General features: G+C 58.2%; 1 protein-coding gene and 1 long non-coding RNA gene across 2 annotated transcripts; one reads left to right on the top strand and one right to left on the bottom strand.

The window, feature by feature from the left end:
• Positions 1 to 3,270: 3,270 nt before the first annotated feature.
• On the bottom strand, positions 3,271 to 4,424 carry LOC141553907 (uncharacterized). Its single transcript, XR_012485715.1, has 2 exons — positions 4,110 to 4,424; positions 3,271 to 4,001 (listed from the first exon to the last, which is right to left on the bottom strand). It is a non-coding gene; the product is annotated as an uncharacterized LOC141553907 (long non-coding RNA).
• An 8,672-nt stretch (positions 4,425 to 13,096) lies between these two features.
• Positions 13,097 to 20,240, top strand: GDF7 (growth differentiation factor 7). The gene is made up of 2 exons (XM_074285361.1): positions 13,097 to 13,778; positions 16,610 to 20,240. Exons 1-2 carry the CDS (start codon positions 13,394 to 13,396, stop codon positions 17,578 to 17,580), a joined length of 1,356 nt encoding a protein of 451 aa, XP_074141462.1. The 5' UTR covers positions 13,097 to 13,393; the 3' UTR covers positions 17,581 to 20,240.
• The last annotated feature ends 538 nt before the right edge of the window (positions 20,241 to 20,778 follow it).

Here is a 20,778-nt window from a genome sequence, read left to right as displayed (position 1 = left end):
GGAGGCAGGGCTGTCAGCCTCTCTCCTCCATAGGTCCAGAAGCCCGGGGATGGTGCAGGTCACAGTGAAAGAGCTTAGAGTCTGTTACACCTGGTGGAGTTCTCCCCCTTCAGCCGCCTTCATGGTCATTGGAGCAAAGTGTTTTCATCTTCTTGCTCTCCTGGGGGAAGTCTTCACAGGGGGTGCCTGTGGCACCCCTAACTCAGCAGCAGTCTGAGGTCTGTCAGTTACCCCCAGTCTGGCCGGCCGGCTCACCCCCCAGACACCCTGCAGTCCCATCCTGGAGAGGACACGGTGTCTAAAAAGACTGCACTTGGTGTCCGGGGCCTTCCTGTGAATGGCAGAGGACCTAGGATCGATTCCAGAGCCAGCAGGCTTGTGAAGGCCCCTGGCTCCAAGCTTTGGCAACTGAGTGGGGGATGAATGGGGCTGGGAGGGCAAGCAGCAGGGCCTGGCTCCTCAGAGCCCTTACAGAGGTGCTCGCTGACTGGGGAGCAAAAGGCATTTAATAAGCCATAAACTTCTGGGAAAACTTGAAAACAGTATAGCAGAAATTAAGTATATGCCAACATTTTACACTATACATCAAGATAAAGAGTGATATCATAACCAAACTAGAAGATCAAGGAATAGTTTATCTGTCAGATCTATGGAGAAGGGAATAATTTATGAACAAAAAATAGAGATAGAGCATTAAAAGATGTAAAATGCCTAACTCTAGTTATATTAAATTTAAAAGGATTTGTACAAACAAAGCCAATGCAACCAAGATTAGAAGGAAAACTGAAAGATGGGCAATAATTTTTTTACAACAATCTAGAGAAATGAGTCAAATTTTTAAGACTTTAAGTTATTCCCCAATTGATAAATGGTGAAAGAATATGAACAGGCAGTTTTCAGACAAATAAATGAAAGCTAACTATAATCAGGAAAAAATACTCCAAATATGAATTAAAACAACTCTTGTGTACCACCACTTACTGGCTAGTGAACAACAGAGGTGGATGAAAAGCCCTAAAAAGGGCTCAGAACTTTCATACTAGTGATATTTGTTCTCCCTGAACACTTTGGCTATTCCCTAGGAAGGGGGGAAATGGATGATGTTGAGATAACAAATGGATAAAGATTGTAAATATAATTCTGTTCAGGAGAAGCAGAAGTTCATACATGAGTGTTCAAAGGAGGGATGTAAGAAAGAATAAAGATGCTCCAAGACAACCCACATAAACTTTGGATCAAAAATGCCACTTACAGCCATAAAGAGAACTGTGGAAATTGCCATTATATTGTCTGCAAAAAAGATGTTTTTACTATTGCATTGGCCATTTTGACTCCTTCAATTTCTTTTTCTTCTCTTATTGCTATTTCTAAAATTACCAGCTCAATATTGAAAAATGTTGGTTATTTACACACATATATTGTATCTAGGTTATACTGTAACACATTTAATATGTATGGGATTGCCTGTCATCTAAGGGAGGGAGGAGGAAGGGAGGGGAAAATTTGGAAAAATGAATACAAGGGATAATGTTATAAAAAAAAATTTACTCATGCATATGTATTGTAAAAAAAATTATAATTATAAAATTAATGTTAAAAAAAGAAAAATGTTGGTTATAATGGGTATCTTCGTTTTACTTTCAATCGTACTGGGAAGGCTTTTAGCTCATACTCATTACAGATAATGCCTGCTGATGACTTTAGGTAGATATTTCCTATCATTTTAAGGGAAAAAATATGATTATATTTTCAAATAGTTTTTTTAGTGTAAGAATGTTGTGCATTGTCAGAAAACTTTTTTGTATTTTATTGATATGATCATGATTTTTATTATTTTGTTATTGATATAATCAATTATATTTATAATTTTCTTTATATTAAACCACTTTTGCATCCCTGATATAAATACCATTTGGTCACATAATATTTGCATAATATTTGTGACATATTATTTTATTCTCCTAGCTAGTACTTTATTTACAATTTTTACATCAATTATAGTAAAATTGATTTATAATTTCATTTGTTTCTTTTTACTCTTCCTGACTTAGGTATCAGCAGTATATTTATTTTATAAAAAGTGTTTGATAGAACTTTTTCTTTGCCTATTATTTTAAATAATTTGTTTCATATTGGAATTAATTGATCTTTAAAGGGTTGGTAGAATTCACTAGTAAATCCATCTGTACCCGGGGCCTTTTTTCCCCCTAGGAAACTTGTTTTTTGTTTTTTTTTTATAAATTTTTTTTTGACAGTATATATGCATGAGTAATTTTTTTATAACATTATCCCTTGTATTCACTTTTCCAAATTTTCCCCTCCCTCCCTCTATTCCCTCCCCTAGATGATAGGCAATCCCATACATTTTACATGTGTTACAGTATAACCTAGATACAATATATGTGTGTAAATCCCATTTTCTTGTTGCACAATAAGCATTAGATTCCGAAGGTATAAGTAACCTGGGTAGAGAGACAGTAGTGCTAACAATTTACATTCACTTCCCAGTGTTCCTTCTCTGGGTGTAGTTATTTCTGTCCATCATTGATCAACTGGAAGTGAGTTGGATCTTCTCTATGTTGAAGATCTCCACTTCCATCAGAATACATCCTCATACAGTATTGAAGTGTACAAAAATCTTCTGGTTCTGCTCATTTCACTCAGCATCAGTTGATGTAAGTCTCTCCAGGCCTCTCTGTATTCCTCCTGCTGGTCATTTCTTACAGAACAATAATATTCCATAACCTTCATATCCCATAGTTTACCCAACCATTCTCCAATGGATGGACATCCATTCATTTTCCAGTTTCTAGCCACTACAAAAAGGGCTGCCACAAACATTCTGGCACATACAGGTCCCTTTCCCTTCTTTAGTATTTCCTTGGGATATAAGCCCAGTAGTAGCACTGCTGGGTCAAAGGGTATGCACAGTTTGACAACTTTTTGGGCATAATTCCAAATTGCTCTCCAGAAGGGCCGGATTCTTTCACAACTCCACCAACAATGCATCAGTGTCCCAGCTTTCCCACATCCCCTCCAACATTCATCATTATTTGTTCCTGTCATCTTAGCCAATCTGACAGGTGTGTAGTGGTATCTCAGAGTGGTCTTAATTTGCATTTCTCTGATCAGTAGTGATTTGGAACACTTTCATATGAGTGGATATAATTTCAATTTCATCATCTGAGAATTGTCTGTTCATATCCTTTGACCATTTATCAACTGGAGAATGGTTTGATTTCTTATAAATTAGGGTCCGTTCTCTATATATTTTGGAAATGAGGCCTTTATCAGAACCTTTGCTTTTAAAAATATTTTCCCAATTTGCTACATTTTGCTGGACTAGACTGGGGCTCCAAGTGAATGTTGGTTTCCAAGATGACCGGGGCCTAGCCCGGGGGAAGGGCATGCTGGGTAACAGGATGAAGCGCCAAGCCCTCCCTCCCCTCCCTCTTTGGAGAGGCAGCAGCCCCTGACACGTCCGTCACAGACCCTCAGGCCACCAGCCCGGCTGACTCAGATGCTGCCTGTGAGCCCAGGCTGAGCAGGGCACGGGCCGCCAGTGAGGGGCTGAGCTAAGCAAACCCTCAGGTACCCGAGAATATCTGAGTCTGGGAGAAGGGCGTCCAGGAGGTGTCGGGGGTGAAACTCGGGGCTCCGATCTGGCTCCACTAGTCAAGGCCTCAGTTTGTTCATCTGTCAGATGGGGCTTGATTCGACAGCATCAATGACACATCTGCTGCCTGAAGCTGCCCAGGGCTGAGCGCTGCTGGCCGAGGTGGGCAGGGGCTGTGCGCCCGGGCCGGGGCCGTACTGCGCCCATGGAGGGCCGCCCTTCGGGCTCACAGTCCCAGGCCCTGCCTTCCGCCCTGGGAGATGGGCTGCCTACTTCCCACTTCCAGCACCGGCTCTTGGGCGCCCCACCTCGGCGGCCAGTCCCGAGAGCGGCCCGCAGGGCGGACTCCTGGCACGAAGTGATGGGAGGCGGGGAGAGCGGGAACCTGACGGGAGAGACAGAGGGGGGATGGGAGAGGGACAGGCCAAGGAGAACCCGAGCTCAAGTCCCGCCTCGGCCTCCAGGCCGTAGGATCCTGGGGGAGCCATCTCACCGGCGCCTTCGTTTCCTCAGTTGCGAAGTGAGGAAGGACCCCGGGAGCTACGGGAGCGTACTTGTGTTGATCACTTATTAGAACGGGAACCGCGAGCCGCCGAAGTGCAGCAAACGCCAGGCCCCACCACGAGAAAATCCCGCCCGTCGGTCACGTGAGTTTCTTCCTTCCTTCCCCACGGGCTCCTCTTCCATTGAGGGTCACAAGGACAGCTGATACCTCCCAGGTACCAAACCACCACACCAGGCCCTGGCGAGAGGAGACGCAGTGCCCTCAGCTTCGGCCATATTTATTCATCTGCAGCCGCTGGAAACAAGGCGGCCGGCAGGAGGAGCAGAAGCGGGAAAACCTAAGTCTCGCGAGAGAGCGGGGCGGTCGGGCAGCGGAGTGTGCAAAGGAGTCACGTGAAGGCGTGGCTCCGCCCCTTTCGGGGAAGTCACTGGTAGGGCCTGCCGAACCTTCTCTGCCTTCTTTCTCCCATTGCTCGCTTTTACTAAGTAGGCTGGGGAAACGATTCACCGTGCAGTCATTGCAAGGGAAAAAGTTTGGGGTCATCTGAGGGCAGCCATTTTCTAATATAAGCGGGAGGCTTGGAGTGACGCATGCGCATTTAGGTCTGATTAGCATCTTTCCGCCCCATCAAGGACAACGAGAATGGCTCTGCAGCGCCCTCTACTGGCCGTTCTGGGTATTCACAAACGGCGGGTGTCGCAGAGCCGCCCCAACCATGACGTCATGAATGCGAGAGGGAAGACGGTGACTGAGGAGACCGGTGGAGGTTAAAGGTCCCGCCTCCACCTGGCGTCCTCCCGGGAGCTCACCCCTCCCTCCGAATCTTTCCTCCCGATCAGGCCATCAGCATTAGGGGCAGTTTCGAGCCCCTCCGCCCCCGAATCCGGAGAGGGCTCGGGATCCGGGGGAGGGAGCGCCGGGGCTGTCTCCCCATTTGTCCTTCCTCAGGGGTGTTCTGGGCCCCTTTCCTTCCTACAGCCCTTCTGCATGGAGCCGCTCTCAGCAGCGGAGTGACGTCTCTGCCCCCGGACTGGAGCCCTTGGAGACCCCCGGGACTGCAGCGACCCTGCGCCCCCCGTTTTGGCGGCCTGGCGAAGGGAGGTCCGACTGCTTCCCGCGTCTCCGCGGCTCGGCCGGAGTCCCGGCCGCTGCGCCCCCTATCGGTTGTCTCAGACAAGCCCCAGACTTTTCTGGGCCTCCGTGTTTTCCTCGGTGAAATGGAGGGGGTTGTGAGGCAGGGGGCACTAGAGCGAGGGGAACGCTGGGAAAGGGCGTCTGTGCCGGGAGCATGACGAGCGGCTTGGCTTTAGAGACACAAAGACGGGAGGGAAGAATAAGATGGGCGGAATGGAGCGGGAAGCGCCTCGGAGCCACGGGAACGTGCGCCGTAAAGCTCCCACAAGGCCACGCTCTCCACCCCCAGCGGAGGAAGGACCCCCCGGCCGGCCCCGGGGGGCACATCCCAGCCAGGCGGGCCACTCGCTCGTTGGGGACTCCGTTTCCCCTTCATCCGAGCGGAGGGCCTGCACGCACTTTCCATTGGGTTCCAAGTCCCTCTGCGGGGCTCCTGGCTGGCCAGGACACGTGGTCTGCCCGGGGCGGGAGGTCCGGGGCGGGGCCTTCCTGGGAGCTGCTATTACCCCAGTGAACAGCAGGGGGAAGTGTTCTCCTGCCTGAGTATACGATTGCTCCGGGGCCCACAACCCCCACTTGTCCGGCTCCTAGGCTACGGAAAGAAAGCCTTTTTCTCCTCCTGCTCTTTGTCCTCCTCTCTCACCTGCCTTCTTCCTCCTCCTCTCTTTCCTCGCTCCCCATCATCTCCTTCCTTGTACCCACTTTGTCCTTCTCCCCACTCCTCCATCAGCCCCGTGGGAAGGCCAGGGGGATACCAGGACTGTCGCCCTTAGTAACCAGAGGCAGGCAGCCTTTCACGGGGAGAGGATGAGGGACACTTCAAAGGCCTGCTGAAACCTTGCCCCCGGGCAACTGGCAGGAGCCAAGGATCCTGGCCTGGGATTGGGAGAGATTCCTCCCTGTGTGAAGGGGAGGAAGAGGAGGAGGAGGAAGAGAAAAAGGAGGAGATCTGTCCCCTCTTCTCTAAGGGCCACCCCAGGACACCTTTCCTACTCTGGCTCCCCCAGGTTGGGGAGGGTTTTTCAGCCTGGGTCAAACAGAGTCTTGTAGAGTTTGGGGGCTACAGTTTCAGCCCAGGCCAGCTGCCTTCCAGCCTCCCTCCTTCCTCCCTAGACCATCATCCTGTAGTTATCTAGTTCCCCTTGGGTGAAAGGCCTGGCCTCTACTGCGAGAAAGACTGAATTCCTGCCTTCAGGCAGCTCATTGTCAAATTCTAGGGCCAAAGAATAGCTTAAAAAGTGCCAGGGCCTGTCCCAGAGCCACAGGGAGGGCTGGACAAATGCCTCGGTCGCCATTAGGAGTTGCAGGCCCAAGGGAGACCAGCAAGGAAGGTTTGCTGGACATGGGCTTTGAGGTCCCGGAAGCCATCTGGGCCATTGGAGGAAGGCCCATTGCAGCGGGCTCTTGTGCCTGATTCCTTCTCCCTCCTGTCCAGATCTCTAATTCAATGCATCTCGGTTCGTTTTGGCTGCCATGGAGCTGCCCTCACTTATGCCCTCTTTGCCCATCATGATTAGACAGCAGTTCTGGGCCAGCCAGAGGCCCTGGAGGACTGATAAGGAGTCCTCCTGCCTCTTAGCTTTAGGAGACAATCTGTAGGAAGATGGGCGAGCCTGTGCCTCGCTGACCCCTGGCTGATTCACAGATCCTGAGTCTATAAACAGGGTCACCAGCCAACTGCCAGGATACCATTGATGCCAAGGGCCTTAGGACAATTTGGGGATGGGTTCTGAGACACCTCAAAGGCCTGCCCTCCACAAATCTTGGCTAAATCCTGGGAGCACAAAGAAAGGCCCTCCCAATGCTCACAGCCCCGGGAGAGGGACAACATCTAACCAGGCAGGGGCTGAGCTCCAGCCAGCAGCAGGCGAAGAAAGCCTTCCAGGGGAGCACTAATCCCGAGGAGATCCATCATGGGAAACCCCAGGCGGGGCACCCTGGCAGGCTCCTTCTAGACCTCCGCTTTCTCTCAGTGTGACCCAACAGCAGGAGCAGCAGAGCATCATCTGGGCTCAGCTGCTGGTTCTCTCATCACCAGAGCTTCTCACAGAGCCCGACCCCTAGGAAGTGCTTGAGAAATGCCCGTAGAGCCCTGGTCTGCCTGTTCTCTCATCTCCACAGTTACTAGGTGTAGTAGCATCCTGCCAGGACAGACCTTGTGGACCAGGGTGTGTCTGCCAGGGTATCCAGGCAGCTTTGACCCCCCTCCCTCCTCCCTCCTATATTTTTCCAAGTCACAGTCCCTGTCCTTCCCCCACTTTCCTGGGGCACAGTCAGCAGCCTGCCTGGACAAGCACGACCTCCACAAAACTTGAGGAGCTGATAGCCAGCCCTCCAAGCAGGACCTCTGAAACTTTTGGTCTCAGGAGCCTTTAAAATGAGTGACGGTCCTTCTATTCTCTCAGAAAGCTTTTGTGGCTTCTTTCCAGGGTGTTAGTGAATGTTTCACAAGTAGTTCTTAAGAACAACAATGTACTTTGAACTTTACTGTATATTCTGAACGTTTTCTCTTTTACTTTCTTAACTTTGTTGTTATTCATTTGTGTCCGGCTCTTCATGACCCCATTTGGGTTTTCCTGGCCAACACATTAGTTATGATGCCTGTGTCCCCCCAACTTTGTAAAAATAATTTTTATTAAACGTTTGGAGTTCCAAATTGTATCCATCCTCATTCTCTCCTGTAACGTCCTGTTGTCTCCAGAAGCTGCCGATCGCTCTCTGGGAGGAGATCTGCTGTGTCAACTCAAATCTCTGGGACAGATTCTTCTTCCTGCAGAGAACCCTTGTCTCCAGACAGTTGCCGTTAACTCTGGTCCAGAGAAGTGATTTCCCTTCCTGCAGAGAGCCGCCTCAAGTCTGGTCTAGAGCAGAGACTGACTCCCTTTTCCTCCAGAGCTGCCCTCTTTTATCCTCCCAGAGAATGGGCGTGGGATAATGCAAGGGCTTCTGGGAAAAATTACTTCAGCCAATGAACTTGCTCCTCCTAAGCATGCAAGCTCTTCCCCAGAAATTCACAAGTCAAACTCCCAGGAAAGGCCAGAACTAGAAAATTGTTAAGTACCCACTTAGCACTTAGTAAAAACCTAATATCTTATTATCTCATTAGCACTTAGTAAGAACCTAACACTCTCCCACCCCCTTTCCTGATACAGCAAGCAGATATGGGATTACAGGCGCCATTATGTAAAATATTTCCAACTTAGTCATTTTGCATAAAAAACTTGAATAAGAGAAAAACGAAAGCATTAAAGTGAAAAATAGCATGTTTTAGTCTGCATTCAGACTCCCTCATTTCCTTCTCTGGAGGTGGATAGTATACTTCATCATTGGTCCCTCAGATCATTGTGTGGCTGAGAATAGTTGAGTCGTTCCCAAGTCTTCAAAAGATATCGCTGGGGGCAGCTAGGTGGCGCAGTGGATAGAGCACCAGCCTTGAATTCAGGAGGACCCGAGTTCAAATCTGGTCTCAGACACTTAACACTTCCTAGCTGTGTGACCCTGGGCAAGTCACTTAACCCCAGCCTCCAAAAAAAAAAAAAAAATCAAAATATCAAAAAAGATATCATTGTTACCATGCACAACATTCTCCTGGTTCTGTTCACTTCACTCTGCATCAGCTCAAAATCTTTCTAGGTTGTCCTGAAATCATCCTGCTTGTCATTTCTTACAGCACAATAATATTCCATCACAAGCAGATGCTATGGCTTGTTCAGCCATTCAATTCATGGGTGTCCCTTCAACTTCCAATTCTTACTCGCCACAGAAAGAGCTGCTATAAATATTTTGTACAAATTGTGTGTGTGTGTGTGTGTGTGTGTGTGTATTTGGGATATAGACCTAGCAGTGGTGTTGCTGTACCAAAGTTTTCTAGTCCTTTGGGCATAGTTCCAACTTGCTCTCCAGAGTGTTTGAAACAGTTCACTACTCCATCAACAATCTAGCTCTCCCTTCTTAAGTCTACACAGCATCTCTCTCCAGCCACTGTGAGCTGCCTCCAGCATGCCCCTGGTTATAGTGACCTTGTTCAAAATGGGACCTCCTAGCATTATTATGAAGAATATCTGACCTCACAGACCCTCCTGAGCACTGCTGCTCCAGGCAGAAGATAGGAACCAGCTGGCAGAAGGAGCAGTCATCTCTATCCAAAAGAAAAGCTAAAAACTAAACATTTACTATAAAGAAGCTTCAACCAAAGTCACAATGGCATGAGTTCCTTGAATCCAGGAAGAGGGATGACACTCTGGGTTTGGGGAAATTCTCCCACCTCTATCCTAAGGAGTCCCACTAAACCCCTTACCCACTTACCTATTCAGGGTAAGGCATTTCTCTCTCTCTCTCTCTCTCTCTCTCTCTCTCTCTCTCTCTCTCTCTCTCTCTCTCTCTCTCTCTCTCTCTCTTTTTTTTTGCTGAGGCAATTGGGGTTAAGTGACTTGCCCAGGGTCACACAGCTAGGAAGTGTGAAGTGTCTGAGGTCAAATTTGAACTCAGGTCCTCCTGACTTCAAGGCTGGTGCTCTATCCACTACGCCATCTAGCTGCCCCTCTCTGGGAGTTTTGTAAGATGTGAACCTCAGTGCCAGGGAAGCAGGGACTGGGCACTGATGGCTCAATAAAAAGGCACAGCCACTTTTCATTCAAGAAGACTGCCTAAAAATAGGGACAACTAAAAATAGGGGGCTAAAAAGGTGTCCCTTACCCTTGGGATGAAGCCCCTCCTCCAGGCTTCCTGAGGTTTGCTTGGAAGAGCACATGCCAGCTAACCCTCTCCTCCGTCCTCTCCAAGGGGCCAGTGTTCACGTGCCTCCTCTCTCCTCCAGCTCATCTGGACAATAACCTGCTGGGAGCTGGCTGGGCCTCAGGTCTCCTCTGGCTCCTTCAGGGGCCACACTTCCCCAAAGACAGGCCCCTCACCATTCCCCTGTGCCTCTCTACGGACGCCTCCAGGTTGTCATTCAAAGCCCTCACCACTGTGGCCCTGCCTTTTCTGACACCTCCCAGCTACTCTGCGATCCAGGCACAAAGGGCTCCATCTCACTCTGGGCATTTTCCCATCTGGAATCCTCTTGTTCCTCAGCTTTCTCCAAGTCCCGGCTAAAATCCTGCCTCGGCCCCCCTTCACAGGGCTGCCGTCCTTCCCTCTTGGTTTCTCCAGTTTCTCCTCCCTCTCCTGTGAGTATGTTATCTCCCACAGACTGACTGGTCCATCAGGGGTTCTGTGATTTCGAGGGTCGCAGCGAGATGGGGCAAAGGCTCTCCAAGGCCCAGAGGAAGAATGCATATTAATGAACTGAGGGTTAAGACAAGGCTGGGAAGGGGGGAAGCTGCTGGGCCTTTGGTGCCGGGCAGGCTGATTTGGTCTTAGGACCCTGCCCAGGCCGGACTCTGGGGCTGGGCCAGGCTCAGGCAGGACTGGCTCTCTGATGGGCACAAGCCCGCCCAAGTACTTGGGAGCTCCAGTTGTTAGGCTGAACTGAGCAGAGCCCTGATTTTAACTTCCCCTTTCCCCACTCGAGTTCCCCTCTTGTTCTAGCTCCTTAAGAACTCTTGCTGCTCTGGTTACTTGGAGTTTGGGGGAGGGGGGAGGAGGGATGGGTTGTAAGCACCGGGGAGAAAACCTTGGGCTGGACCACAGACCCCCACTGTTAAAGGGTCCTTAGAAACAAACTAGTCCAATCTTGCCCATCACTCCCAACTCTCATTTTGGACATATGGAGAAACTGAGGAACAGAGAAAGTCCCCTGGGTACTTAGCCTAGCGGATCTCATTTGGAACCCGGACACTGAGTCCACATCCAAAGCGGCTGCTGCCTGAAGTCCTAACCCCTGAAAAGAAGGGCAGGATGCCTTCTAGGGGCCGGCTCCAGGCGCGTGCACTTAGAGTTCTCCGGGCCGGGAAGGATGAGGGGTTCGTGACCTTAGCACGCACAGCTCCAGCAGCCCCAACAAAAGGAAACCTGAAGCCTCGGGACCCACGCCGGGAGGCCCGGCTCTCCCAGCCTCCCTAGGGCGCCACCCCTGCTGCGCCCCGGGGACCCTGAGGGAACCGTTCGGGAAGTCCCACGGCCTGGAAGCAGCAATGTGAGAGTGCGGCGGGGCCGGAGCCCCGCACCAAACTTGGCTGGGGGGGGGTCGGTGTTTGTGCGTGTGTGTCGGGGGAGGGGCGGTTCGCCCCCACATTAACGTGGCCGGGGGTGGGATGTTTGTGCTCGGGTGTGTCGGGGGAGGGGCGGTTCCTGCCGCCCCCGGCCTGGGATGGATTCGTGCAGGCAATTACTTTCCGCCCTAGGTCTCCCCCCTTCGGCCCGAAGCAGAAGGAGAGCTCGAGCGGAGGAGTGGGATGCGTGGGGATCCCCGAGGAGGGAGGAGGCGGAACCTGGAGCGGCTGGCCGAAGCCCCGAGCACGGCTCCCTCCGGCGCCTCCCGGCCTTTCGCTCGATGTTTGCGTGGACGTGGCTCCTTCCCCTAGACCAGCCCCCACCCTGCGGGAGGAGGGGGAGCGCGGGAGCCGGGCGGGAAGTTGCTCTATGCCCCGCCTGTTCCCGGCCCTGAACTGCGCAGGGAGCTGAGGCAGGGCGCTCCGGCGCGGCCCCGACGGCTCCCGGCCCTTCCCTCCGCAGCCGCTCCCGGAGGCCCGGGAGGCCCGAGACGCCGAGGCCCGGCGCACCGCAGGCCGTGCCCACCGGAGGCCCGCCGCCCAAACCCCGCGCGCCCCCGAGGAACGGGGGCACACGGCACCTCGGCTGGCTCCGGAATCCGCTCGGGCAGAGTCGGTGTGCGCGGAGGCCCGCCTGCGGCCCTCGGGCCGAGCACCCCCGCACGCCTTCCCGCTGCGCCCTGCGGCCGGATCCGGGCCCCGCATCTTCTCGGCCCCTCGCCGGGATGCCCTTCTCCGAGGGAGGGGCAAGGCAGTCCGAGCCCCAGACCCCGCGGTGGCTTCGGACCCAGATCTGGCGCATCGATTGGCCGGCTCAGCTGGCGGGGCTCCGGGGGGAGGGGGAAGAATCTAGTCCCCTCCCCCCGGCCGACGCTTACAGGTGAGAAACGGGGGCTGCAATGGGCTAGGGGACGGTGACTCCCCCCCAAGAGGGCCGCCCGGGGGCGGCAGCACTAAAGCCAGGACGGCCCCCGCCGCCCCCCGCCGCGCCCCACTGCCCCCCGCCGCCCCCGCTCCTTCAGGATGTCGCCTTTTCCCACTCTTTCGCCTCTCTCCCGGCCTTGCTTCCTCTCTTTGCCCCGGACTCTCCTCGGTTCTGGGTGCGCCCTCTCTATTTCTGTTCCTGGGTGTCCCCGGTTCTGTCCCCCAGCTCCATCTCCTCCCTCATTCCTTCCCCTTTGTGTGAAGCCGTCTGTCCCCGGCAGGACTTTCTCCCCTACCCGAGGCTACGCCGAACCCGGGTTAGGTCCCAGTCCCGGGGCCAGCACCGCTGGAGCCTCCCACACTCGTGCGTAAAAGTGCTTTGCGTTCGACCCAGTGGAGGAGGCGAGAGGCGCGGAGGCGGGCGGGGCGCTCCGGAGCCTCACTTTGGGGGGGAGGGCCGACTTGGACCGAGCCAAGGGTGGGGGTAGGAATGTGGGGGCGGGGTGGGTCCGCCTTTTCCTGGCCGAGGAGGGAGATGGGCAGAGGAGGCCGGGGCTTCGACCGTGACCCTTCCTGGCGGCGGCTGCCGTGGCTGAGGCTTCTGTGACTGAGGAATGAGTAGCCCGAACAGAGTTTGGGCAAAGGGGGGCAATGGAGCTGCTGCTGCTGGTGGGGTGGGGGCTGCTGCACCAGGCGAGCTTCAGGCAGGGGGCGCTGTTCCGGGTGAAGAGGCGGGGATGGGGGTGGGGGGAGGCGGGGGGCAGCGGTCTCTCCGCAAACTTCCCCGATTATTAAACGCTATGTTCAAAAGGCGACAGGGGAGTTCCCGGAGCCACCAAATCCCCTCCGCCACCGCGCGCGCACCGACTGCCTGCCGGGGCCGGGCTGAGCGCAGCGTAGCCGGGGAGCAGAGGGGCGTGAGGAGCAGAGGGCCGGGGAGGGGAGCGCCCAGGCCACCGGAGCCAGCTCCCTCCCGGGAGGCGGAGAGGGGCGAGGAGCGCCCAGGGCAGCCGAGCGCAGCGGCGTCGGAGCAGCGCGCAGCCGGCGCAGGAGAAGCCCCGGATGGACCTGGGCGCTGCTGCGGCGCTCTGTCTCTGGCTCCTGAGCGCCTGCCGCCTCCGGGACGGGCTGGAGGCGGCCGCGGTCCTGAGGGCCCGGGGGGCCGGCCAGGGCGGGGACCCGGGCGGCGGCGGCGGCGCCAGACGGGGCCCAAGAGACTCGGCCAGCACTGCGGACAGCCGCCTCTCGCCGGCGGCCGGAGCCCGAGGGCCGCGGCTCGGCGCGGGCTCGACTGTCGGGAACGGCTCGACTCCCCCCGTGGTGCCGCACCAGTTCATGCTGTCCCTTTACCGGAGCCTGTCCACGAGGGCGCTCGCTCCTGGCGCGGGCGGCAACCGACGGGCTCTCGCGGACACCGTCACGGGCTTCGCTGACCAGGCGCCCCCAGGTACCTTCGCCGCCGGCGGCCGCCCCCGCTCCGGGGCTGCTCCGCCCCAGAGGCCGCTCAGTCCTGCCGCCCCGGGGGGCTCTGGGCCTGCGCGCGGGGGGTGTCTGCGTTACTTGTGCGGGCGCGGGGCAGCCTGCGATCAGCGGCGCCCAGGAGCCCCGAGGTCAGCCGGCCTCGCGCTGCTCCGCTCCGCTCGGAGGAGGGGTGGATGAGAGTCCGTGTGCGGGCCCAGGTGAAGGGGATGGCGGGGAGGGCCCAGGCTTCTCGGGGTGGGCGAGCAGCGGGAGATCTCAGGCCGCCCGTGTGTGGGGGTGTGTGTGTGGGGGTGTAGGTGTGGGTGTGTGTGCGCGCGCGCGCGATGGAGCGGGGAGATCGGAGGCAGAGAGGACACGCTCTTAGCCTCAGTCTCCGATGCGGCAGCTGCCCTAAGGAGCTTCCTCGGTGCGGGCACTTCCATCCCGTCCCACCCTAACAAGGCCACCTCTCTGTGCCGGGAAGCTGGAGGTGGGGCTGTGCCGGCTGCCCTCCGGGTGTCTGTGGCCACCTTTTTTTGGGGGGAGGAGATTGGAAATTTTTGCATGGGGGGGTCTTCGCGGGGACCTTCTGCACCCTGGGTCCAAGAGGCGGCGGCGGGAGGGAGCTGGGGCTGGGCCGGGTGGTTCCGGGCGCCAGGGCAAGGAGAACCCCCAGTGGAGAGGCCCTGAGCCCGGGGGCAAAGGCTCTGGGCTCAGGACGCGAGGGGCGTGGGGGCTGGGGTCAGGCCAGGAGTCACGCGCCGGGCGCTGTAGTGCTGAACTAAGAGCTCCTAGTTCTGTTCTCTACCCGCCTAGAGACTGACCCTATCTCCCTCCTGTCACCGGCGGGCCCTGCACCCGAGTCCCTTGGGGCGAGGGCGGCCCTGGGGAGAAGGGAGAGGCAGGATGCGTCTCTTCTGGCCTGTGTTAACGTCTGCTGGTCACGAAGGCCGACAGATAGGAGCAAAGTGACTGATTTCAGGCGGAAACCCTTCGCTCTTAATCCCCTCCATCCCGAGCCCGGCCGGCGGCCTGGCTTCCCCAGACCCGCGGCAGAGCTAGAAATCGGGGCGGGGGCTTCCCTCCCCCATGGCCCGGGGCCCCGGCCGAGATTCTGCTTCTGCGCTGCCCCTGGGTTCTCCGAGCCCCTCCCGGGCTGGGCACTGCCAGGCAAGGCTGGTTCTTGACCTCCCTCCCCTGGCACTGCCTGCCTGAGAGGCCCTAGCCCCTCAGAGAAGGCTGCCGAGTGAAACTGGGCGCCTGGCTATCTAGAGTTGGGGGTTAGGGTAGCCTGACTAGGAAGGGCACCCCCAAGCTCTCCTGGGAAGGGGGGTTATTCATGACCCCACAGCTGCACCGCCCCATGCGAAGTGCCCCCAGGCAAAGGCGCGGGTGGAGAAACTCCCGCTGGGCCTCTTGGAAGGCCCCACTTTCCTGTCTCAGGGTCTTCTCGACTCGGTCTTTGGGTCTCGCCGGCCTTTCCTGGGTCCGGGTGGAGAATGGCAGCTTCGAGGCCCTTCTAGAGCAGCGGCTCCAAGCCCTCTCCTCTCCTCACTCCCCCTTTGCTCCCAGCTCCTCTCGGTCCCCCCTTCCTTCGGCTCTCGCTCTGGGAGAAAGGTGCGGGAAGGGAGGAGGAGAGGCTGCTGCTTGGGCAGTTTCTCCGTGACCTTCGGCCCCCAGAGGCCAGGCCTCCTCCCACAGTGGCCCTGGCTTGCTCCCTCCCCATCGGCGGCCTGGAACCGAGAGCTCGAGCGGCCGGAGTGGGGGTGCCGAGCCCCGAACGTCACGGTTCCAGGCAATCTTTCCGCACGGCCTCTGACTCCCGGGGCAAAATGAAAGCATATGACCTCTTCAGAGTGTTCCCCTTCGCCGGGCTCCCCCGGGACCCAAGGAGGGGAAAAACCACCCACAACTCCGATAGCCTCGGTTCCCCTTGCCCCTGGAAGAGAAGCCGCGACCGAGGCCGTGGCGGGGGCTGGGGTGGGCACCGAGGTAGGGAAGGGGCGCGGCAGCGGCTCGTCCGCTCCATCCGTGGGCGGGCAGCCCCAGCGCCGCCGACGCCGCTCATCTCGCCGCCCCAGGCGGCAGAGCTCCGGCCGGGGATCCCGGCCTGCCAGGGGAGAGACCGGAGCGCGGCCCGGCGGCCAGCCGGAAGTCTCGGGGGTGTCGTCCCGGGGCTCGGGGCCTAACTGCGCCTCCTCTTCGCCCGAGCCGGGCTGCCGCCTGAGCAGTAGAGGAAGGATGCGGGGGACGGCGGCCGGACTGGCTTTCGCTGTCCGAAAGCGCCGGGACTCCGGAGCCTTTCACGGTGTAGACGCCGACCCGAGCAGGCGAGAAGCAGTCTGCACGCTGTAGTGAAGGTGCGGGCAACTGAGGTGCGGTCAGGAGACGGCTCCATTTCCGCAAATTAGGGGAGGGGGCTTTTCCACTCTAAGGGAATACAGGGGGAGAGCTGCGCGCAATTCTCAGCCAACACACACACTTTCCCTCTCTGTCTGCCTCTGCCTGGGTCCGTCCTCCTCCGCTTGTCTCTGCCGGTCTGGGTCCGTCTGGGGCTGTCTCCCCCTCAGTCTGGGGCTGTCTCCCCCTCAGTCTGGGACTGTCTCCCCCTCAGTCTGGGGCTGTCTCCCTCCGCTTTCTCCGGTCTGGGTCCGTCTGGGGTTGCCTCTCCCTCCGTCTGTGTCCGTCCCCCTCCGCTTGCCTCTGCCGGTCTGGGTCCGTCTGGGGTTGTCCCTCCGCCTGGGTCCGTCTCCCTCCGCTCGCCTCTCTCTCTTCGTCCCTCTCCGCGTCCCCGTCTCACCTCCCTCTCCCTTGCAGATGGCGTCTCCGCCGAGACAGGCCAGCGTTTCCTCTTCGACGTGTCCAGCTTGGCCGGCGCTGACGAGGTGGTGGCCGCGGAGCTGCGGGTCCTGCGCCGGGCGCGGGCGGCCCAGGAAGATCCGCCGCTCAAGCCGGAGGAGGCGGGCCCGGGGCAGCTCGGCGAGGCCGCCGGGGCCCTGTTCCTGCTTTCCACTTGCCCGGGGGCCGCCCGCGGGCCCCGGCTGCTGACCTCCAGGCCCGCGCGCCCTCTGGAATCGGCGCGCTGGGAAGTGTTTGACCTGACGGACGCTGTGAAGCAGCACCGGCCCGAGCGGCCCCTTTGCCTGGCGCTGCGCGCCGTGAGCGGCTCCTCCGGGAGACCCCTGGCCCCCCGCTTGCTGGGCTTGGGGTTGCCCGGGAGCCCGAGGCCGCCGCCCCACGAGCGGGCCCTGCTTGTGGTTTTCTCCCGAGCCCACAGGAAGGAGAACCTTTTCCAGGAGCTGCGCGCCAAGGGCCGAGCCCGGGGGCAGCCGGGAGCTATGCCCGCGGCGGGGCGCAGGAAGCGGCGGACTCCGGGGGCCGGGGCCGGGGCCCGGGGGTCGGGAGCGGCGGGGAGCCCCGGCGGGGGCGGCGGGGGCCCGAGCCCGGGCCGGGCCCCGGGGCGCAAGGGCCGCAGCCGCTGCAGCCGCAAACCTCTGCACGTGGACTTCAAGGAGCTGGGCTGGGACGACTGGATCATCGCCCCCCTGGACTACGAGGCGTACCACTGCGAGGGCGTGTGCGACTTCCCGCTGCGCTCGCACCTGGAGCCCACGAACCACGCCATCATCCAGACGCTCATGAACTCCATGGCGCCCGAGGCCACGCCGCCCAGCTGCTGCGTGCCCGCCAAGCTCAGCCCCATCAGCATCCTGTACATAGACGCGGGCAACAACGTGGTCTACAAACAGTACGAGGACATGGTGGTGGAGACGTGCGGCTGCAGGTAGCGCGGGGCCCGGGGGAGCCCGGCCGGCCCTCCCGGGGTCCTGCGGGCGAGGCCGGCGCTCTGGGGCCCGGGACCTCGGGACAGTGCGGAGGAGGCGAGCGGGAGAGCCGCCCCTTGGATCCCAGCGGCCTGAAGCCCCCAGCCGCCGGGGGACGCGCGCGCGATCGCGCGCGCACACACACACACACACACACACACACACACACACACACACACACACACACACACACACACTCTCCCGAGCTCACTCCCCGTCTGCCTGCTGGCCCTCAGACCCCCCCACGGGGACAGCGTGTGCACGCTGCTGAATCTCACCCGCTTTGGGAAGGGGCGCGGCCGCGGGCTAGGGAAGGCTGGGTGCGATTGGACAAAGCTCGCCTCTCCCCGAGGACGTGCTGGCCGGGCCGCCGCGGACCTCAGCGCTGCAGCTCTGTACGCGGCGCCCCCAAATGCCAAGGATAACTGGCGGAAGCGGGGGCCCAGCCCCGGGGCTCCACAGCGGGCGGCCGAGGTTCTCCTCCCTGGGGGTCACTGCCACCAGTCTGGCACCACAGACGAGCACTGGCCCTGAGGGGGAGGAGCGGGGCCCAGGTCGGGGCCGTTAGCGAGAGGCCCCAGGCCCAGGCCGCCCTACTTCGGGGGTTTTGCCGTTGGGAAGTAACTGGGACCCCGGGCTTGCTTCTCTTTTCCTATTTTTGAGGCACTTGCCCCAGAATCGCCTCCGGAGGCTCCCAGAGCTTCAGATTTTGGGGGACCCAGGGCAAGAGCCTCGCCCTTTCTTTCCATTTCCCTGGCTGAGGGGACACGGGGTCCGGGTTTTGAGGGGGCTAGGCTTTTGTCTGACTCGGAGGGCCGGGAGCCGCCGGCGGATGGAGCTTGGAGGCGGATTGGCCGGGCTGCTAGGGGGTGGGGGCGGGGAGGAGGCAGGGGCGCCAGTTTAGAAGGAGTGGGAGTGGGAGGGGGGGGCTCGGAGGAAGGGGCCGGGGCCTCGGCTTGTCGCCGCGCAGTCCTGCTGGCCCCGGGAGGAGGAAGGAGAGTCAGCAGAGCTCCCCCGGCGTGGCTGCCCCCTCCCTCCCCGAGCCGAGCCCGCGGGGCCGTGACCCTGGACGTGGCTCCTGCGTTTTCCTCCTCCTCGGCTCCCCCGTTCCCCAGCTTCCTCCTCCCCCCGAACCCCCAGTTAAGGGCTCTGACTGAGAGCTGCAAAGGCTCCAGAGAGGCTGAAATCCAATTTAAAATTGGGAAGGAAGAAGGGAGGGCGGGAGGAAGAAAGGGAAGAGGGAAGGGAAGCCAAACGTGCCCGCTCCGAACCCTAGCGACGGAAGAGCCACTCCGCTAAATGGGGTTTTGAACCTAAGGGCTCCCGGTCTCCTGGTGCGAGCGGAGCGCACTTGTGCTCACCGATTCGACCGACGTTTCTAAGCCCCCGGAGGCCCCCGGGGGGAGCCGCGGGGTCCTGCTGGGCCCCTTGCTCCCCGGGAGTGGAAGACGAGTTCCATGGCATCTGACGGTCACATCGGAAGGCTTTAAAAAGCCGGTGGAGCGGTTTTTGAGGAGAGTGAGGGCGGGGGGTCGGACCCTAAAACCTGGAGTTAAACTGTCCCTGGGAGTAGATTCCAAGCTTGCTCACTAGCTGAGGAGCTTTGGGAGGCCCCCTAATGCCGCCGAAGGGGGTTTGTTTCCGGGGAAACTCCCGATTTAACCCGAGGCTTTTTTTAATGCTAGAACTAGCCCCTGTGAGCTCCGGGGGTGTCTTGAAAGAACAGGAGATTTGGGGGTGCTCCGTGATGCCTCCACGGCTTCTTTCCTCTGGGGAGCCAAGGACCCTGTGACAGGGCCCCCCATGCAGCCCCCGCCATCAGATTTAAGGATGAGCCCTCACCCCCCAGTCCAGAGGCGGCTTCCTGGCCGAGCTGCTCAGAGGGCACATGGGCTCTTCCTCAGCTCTGGGCGCTAGCCTGCCGCTGGACTTGGCATCTGGCCGGGCAGGGCCCACTGATCCAGACTTAGTGCTTGAGGGAGGGGTCGGGTTCTGGCCAGCCTAGCTATTAATCTTCCAGTTCCACATCAGCCTGTGCTTGTGGCGGGGAAGCCCCGGCTGCTTGGTCTGGGCAGGCGCGCTGTAGCTCGGGGTAGAGAGGGGAGGACACACAGAAAAGAAAGAAGGGGTGGGGGGACCCGAGGCTCGGGGGAATCCTCCTTCACTGGGCTGGACAAAATGGGAGCTGGACAAAGAAAGGAAGGGGAGCGGCTGGGGGGCAGCAGGCCCCTCCCAAAGGCTCCCTTTGCTTCTCCATCCAAAGGAAGCATGTTCATCCTATTAGGGGATGTTTTGGAGCCTTCTGGGTGGTGGCTGCCCAAGCTCTGGGAGTGACTGCTCTCAGTGACCCGGCTGAGGCAGGGGCCCTTGTTCAGTACCTGCTGTCCCTCCTCCCACCTCCATCCCTAAGTTTGCATCAATCAGCAGCCTATCGTGGCCGAGCCGTCCAGCCGGAGCACAGCCGGCCCAGCACCAGGCAGCCAGCCCTCCCTGGCCTGGACCCCACTCCCATGAGCCCCGGGGGCTGAGCCTGGGGGAGACCGCCACTGCAGCATTGACCTCCTGCTTCCCTGGCTCAGGGACACTCGATTGCTCCAATTAAACTTGCTAAATTGCTTTCAGTATTTCTTTTGTTTGGGTCTGTGATTTCTTCTGTGTGAGCACTCGTGTACCAATGTCCTTCTACACTCGCTTGGCCAGAGACCCCCAGTCTCACAAAAATGACTCTAGGGGTCACCCAGCCAGGATGAGCCTGAGGCAGGACTGGGGTCTTCCGAGCACATACACAGTGCTCCAAATGGGGGAGCACACAGAGAGAATAGAGGCAAGCTTACTTTATTCCTCGAATCTTGCCATTGGAGACACGAAGTCTCTTCAGGCTGGAGGCAGAGCTGAGTTCCTGAGAGCCTGGTATCACAGCTAGAGCTGGGGGGGGGACTCAGGGGGCCTCCAGTCCCACCATGAGGCTGAAGGAAATGGGAGCAGCCCAGGGCCCCCCCCGGGATTCAGCTCCCACTGTGGGCTGCAGCACTCTTCTCCAGGCTCTCCCTGTCTCGGTTTTGTTCTGACAGTTATTCCACCTCTGCATTTTGGAGTTCTGAGCTGGTCAGGCCCCATTTACAAAGTATCCCCTGTTCAGTGAGGGTTTCCACCATGGATTCT

This window comes from Sminthopsis crassicaudata, chromosome 2 (assembly GCF_048593235.1).
Source record: "Sminthopsis crassicaudata isolate SCR6 chromosome 2, ASM4859323v1, whole genome shotgun sequence".
NCBI classification, from domain to species: Eukaryota; Metazoa; Chordata; class Mammalia; order Dasyuromorphia; family Dasyuridae; genus Sminthopsis; species Sminthopsis crassicaudata.
Note: the sequence above shows the minus strand (reverse complement) of the source record. Positions and strands in the feature narration are given on the sequence as shown.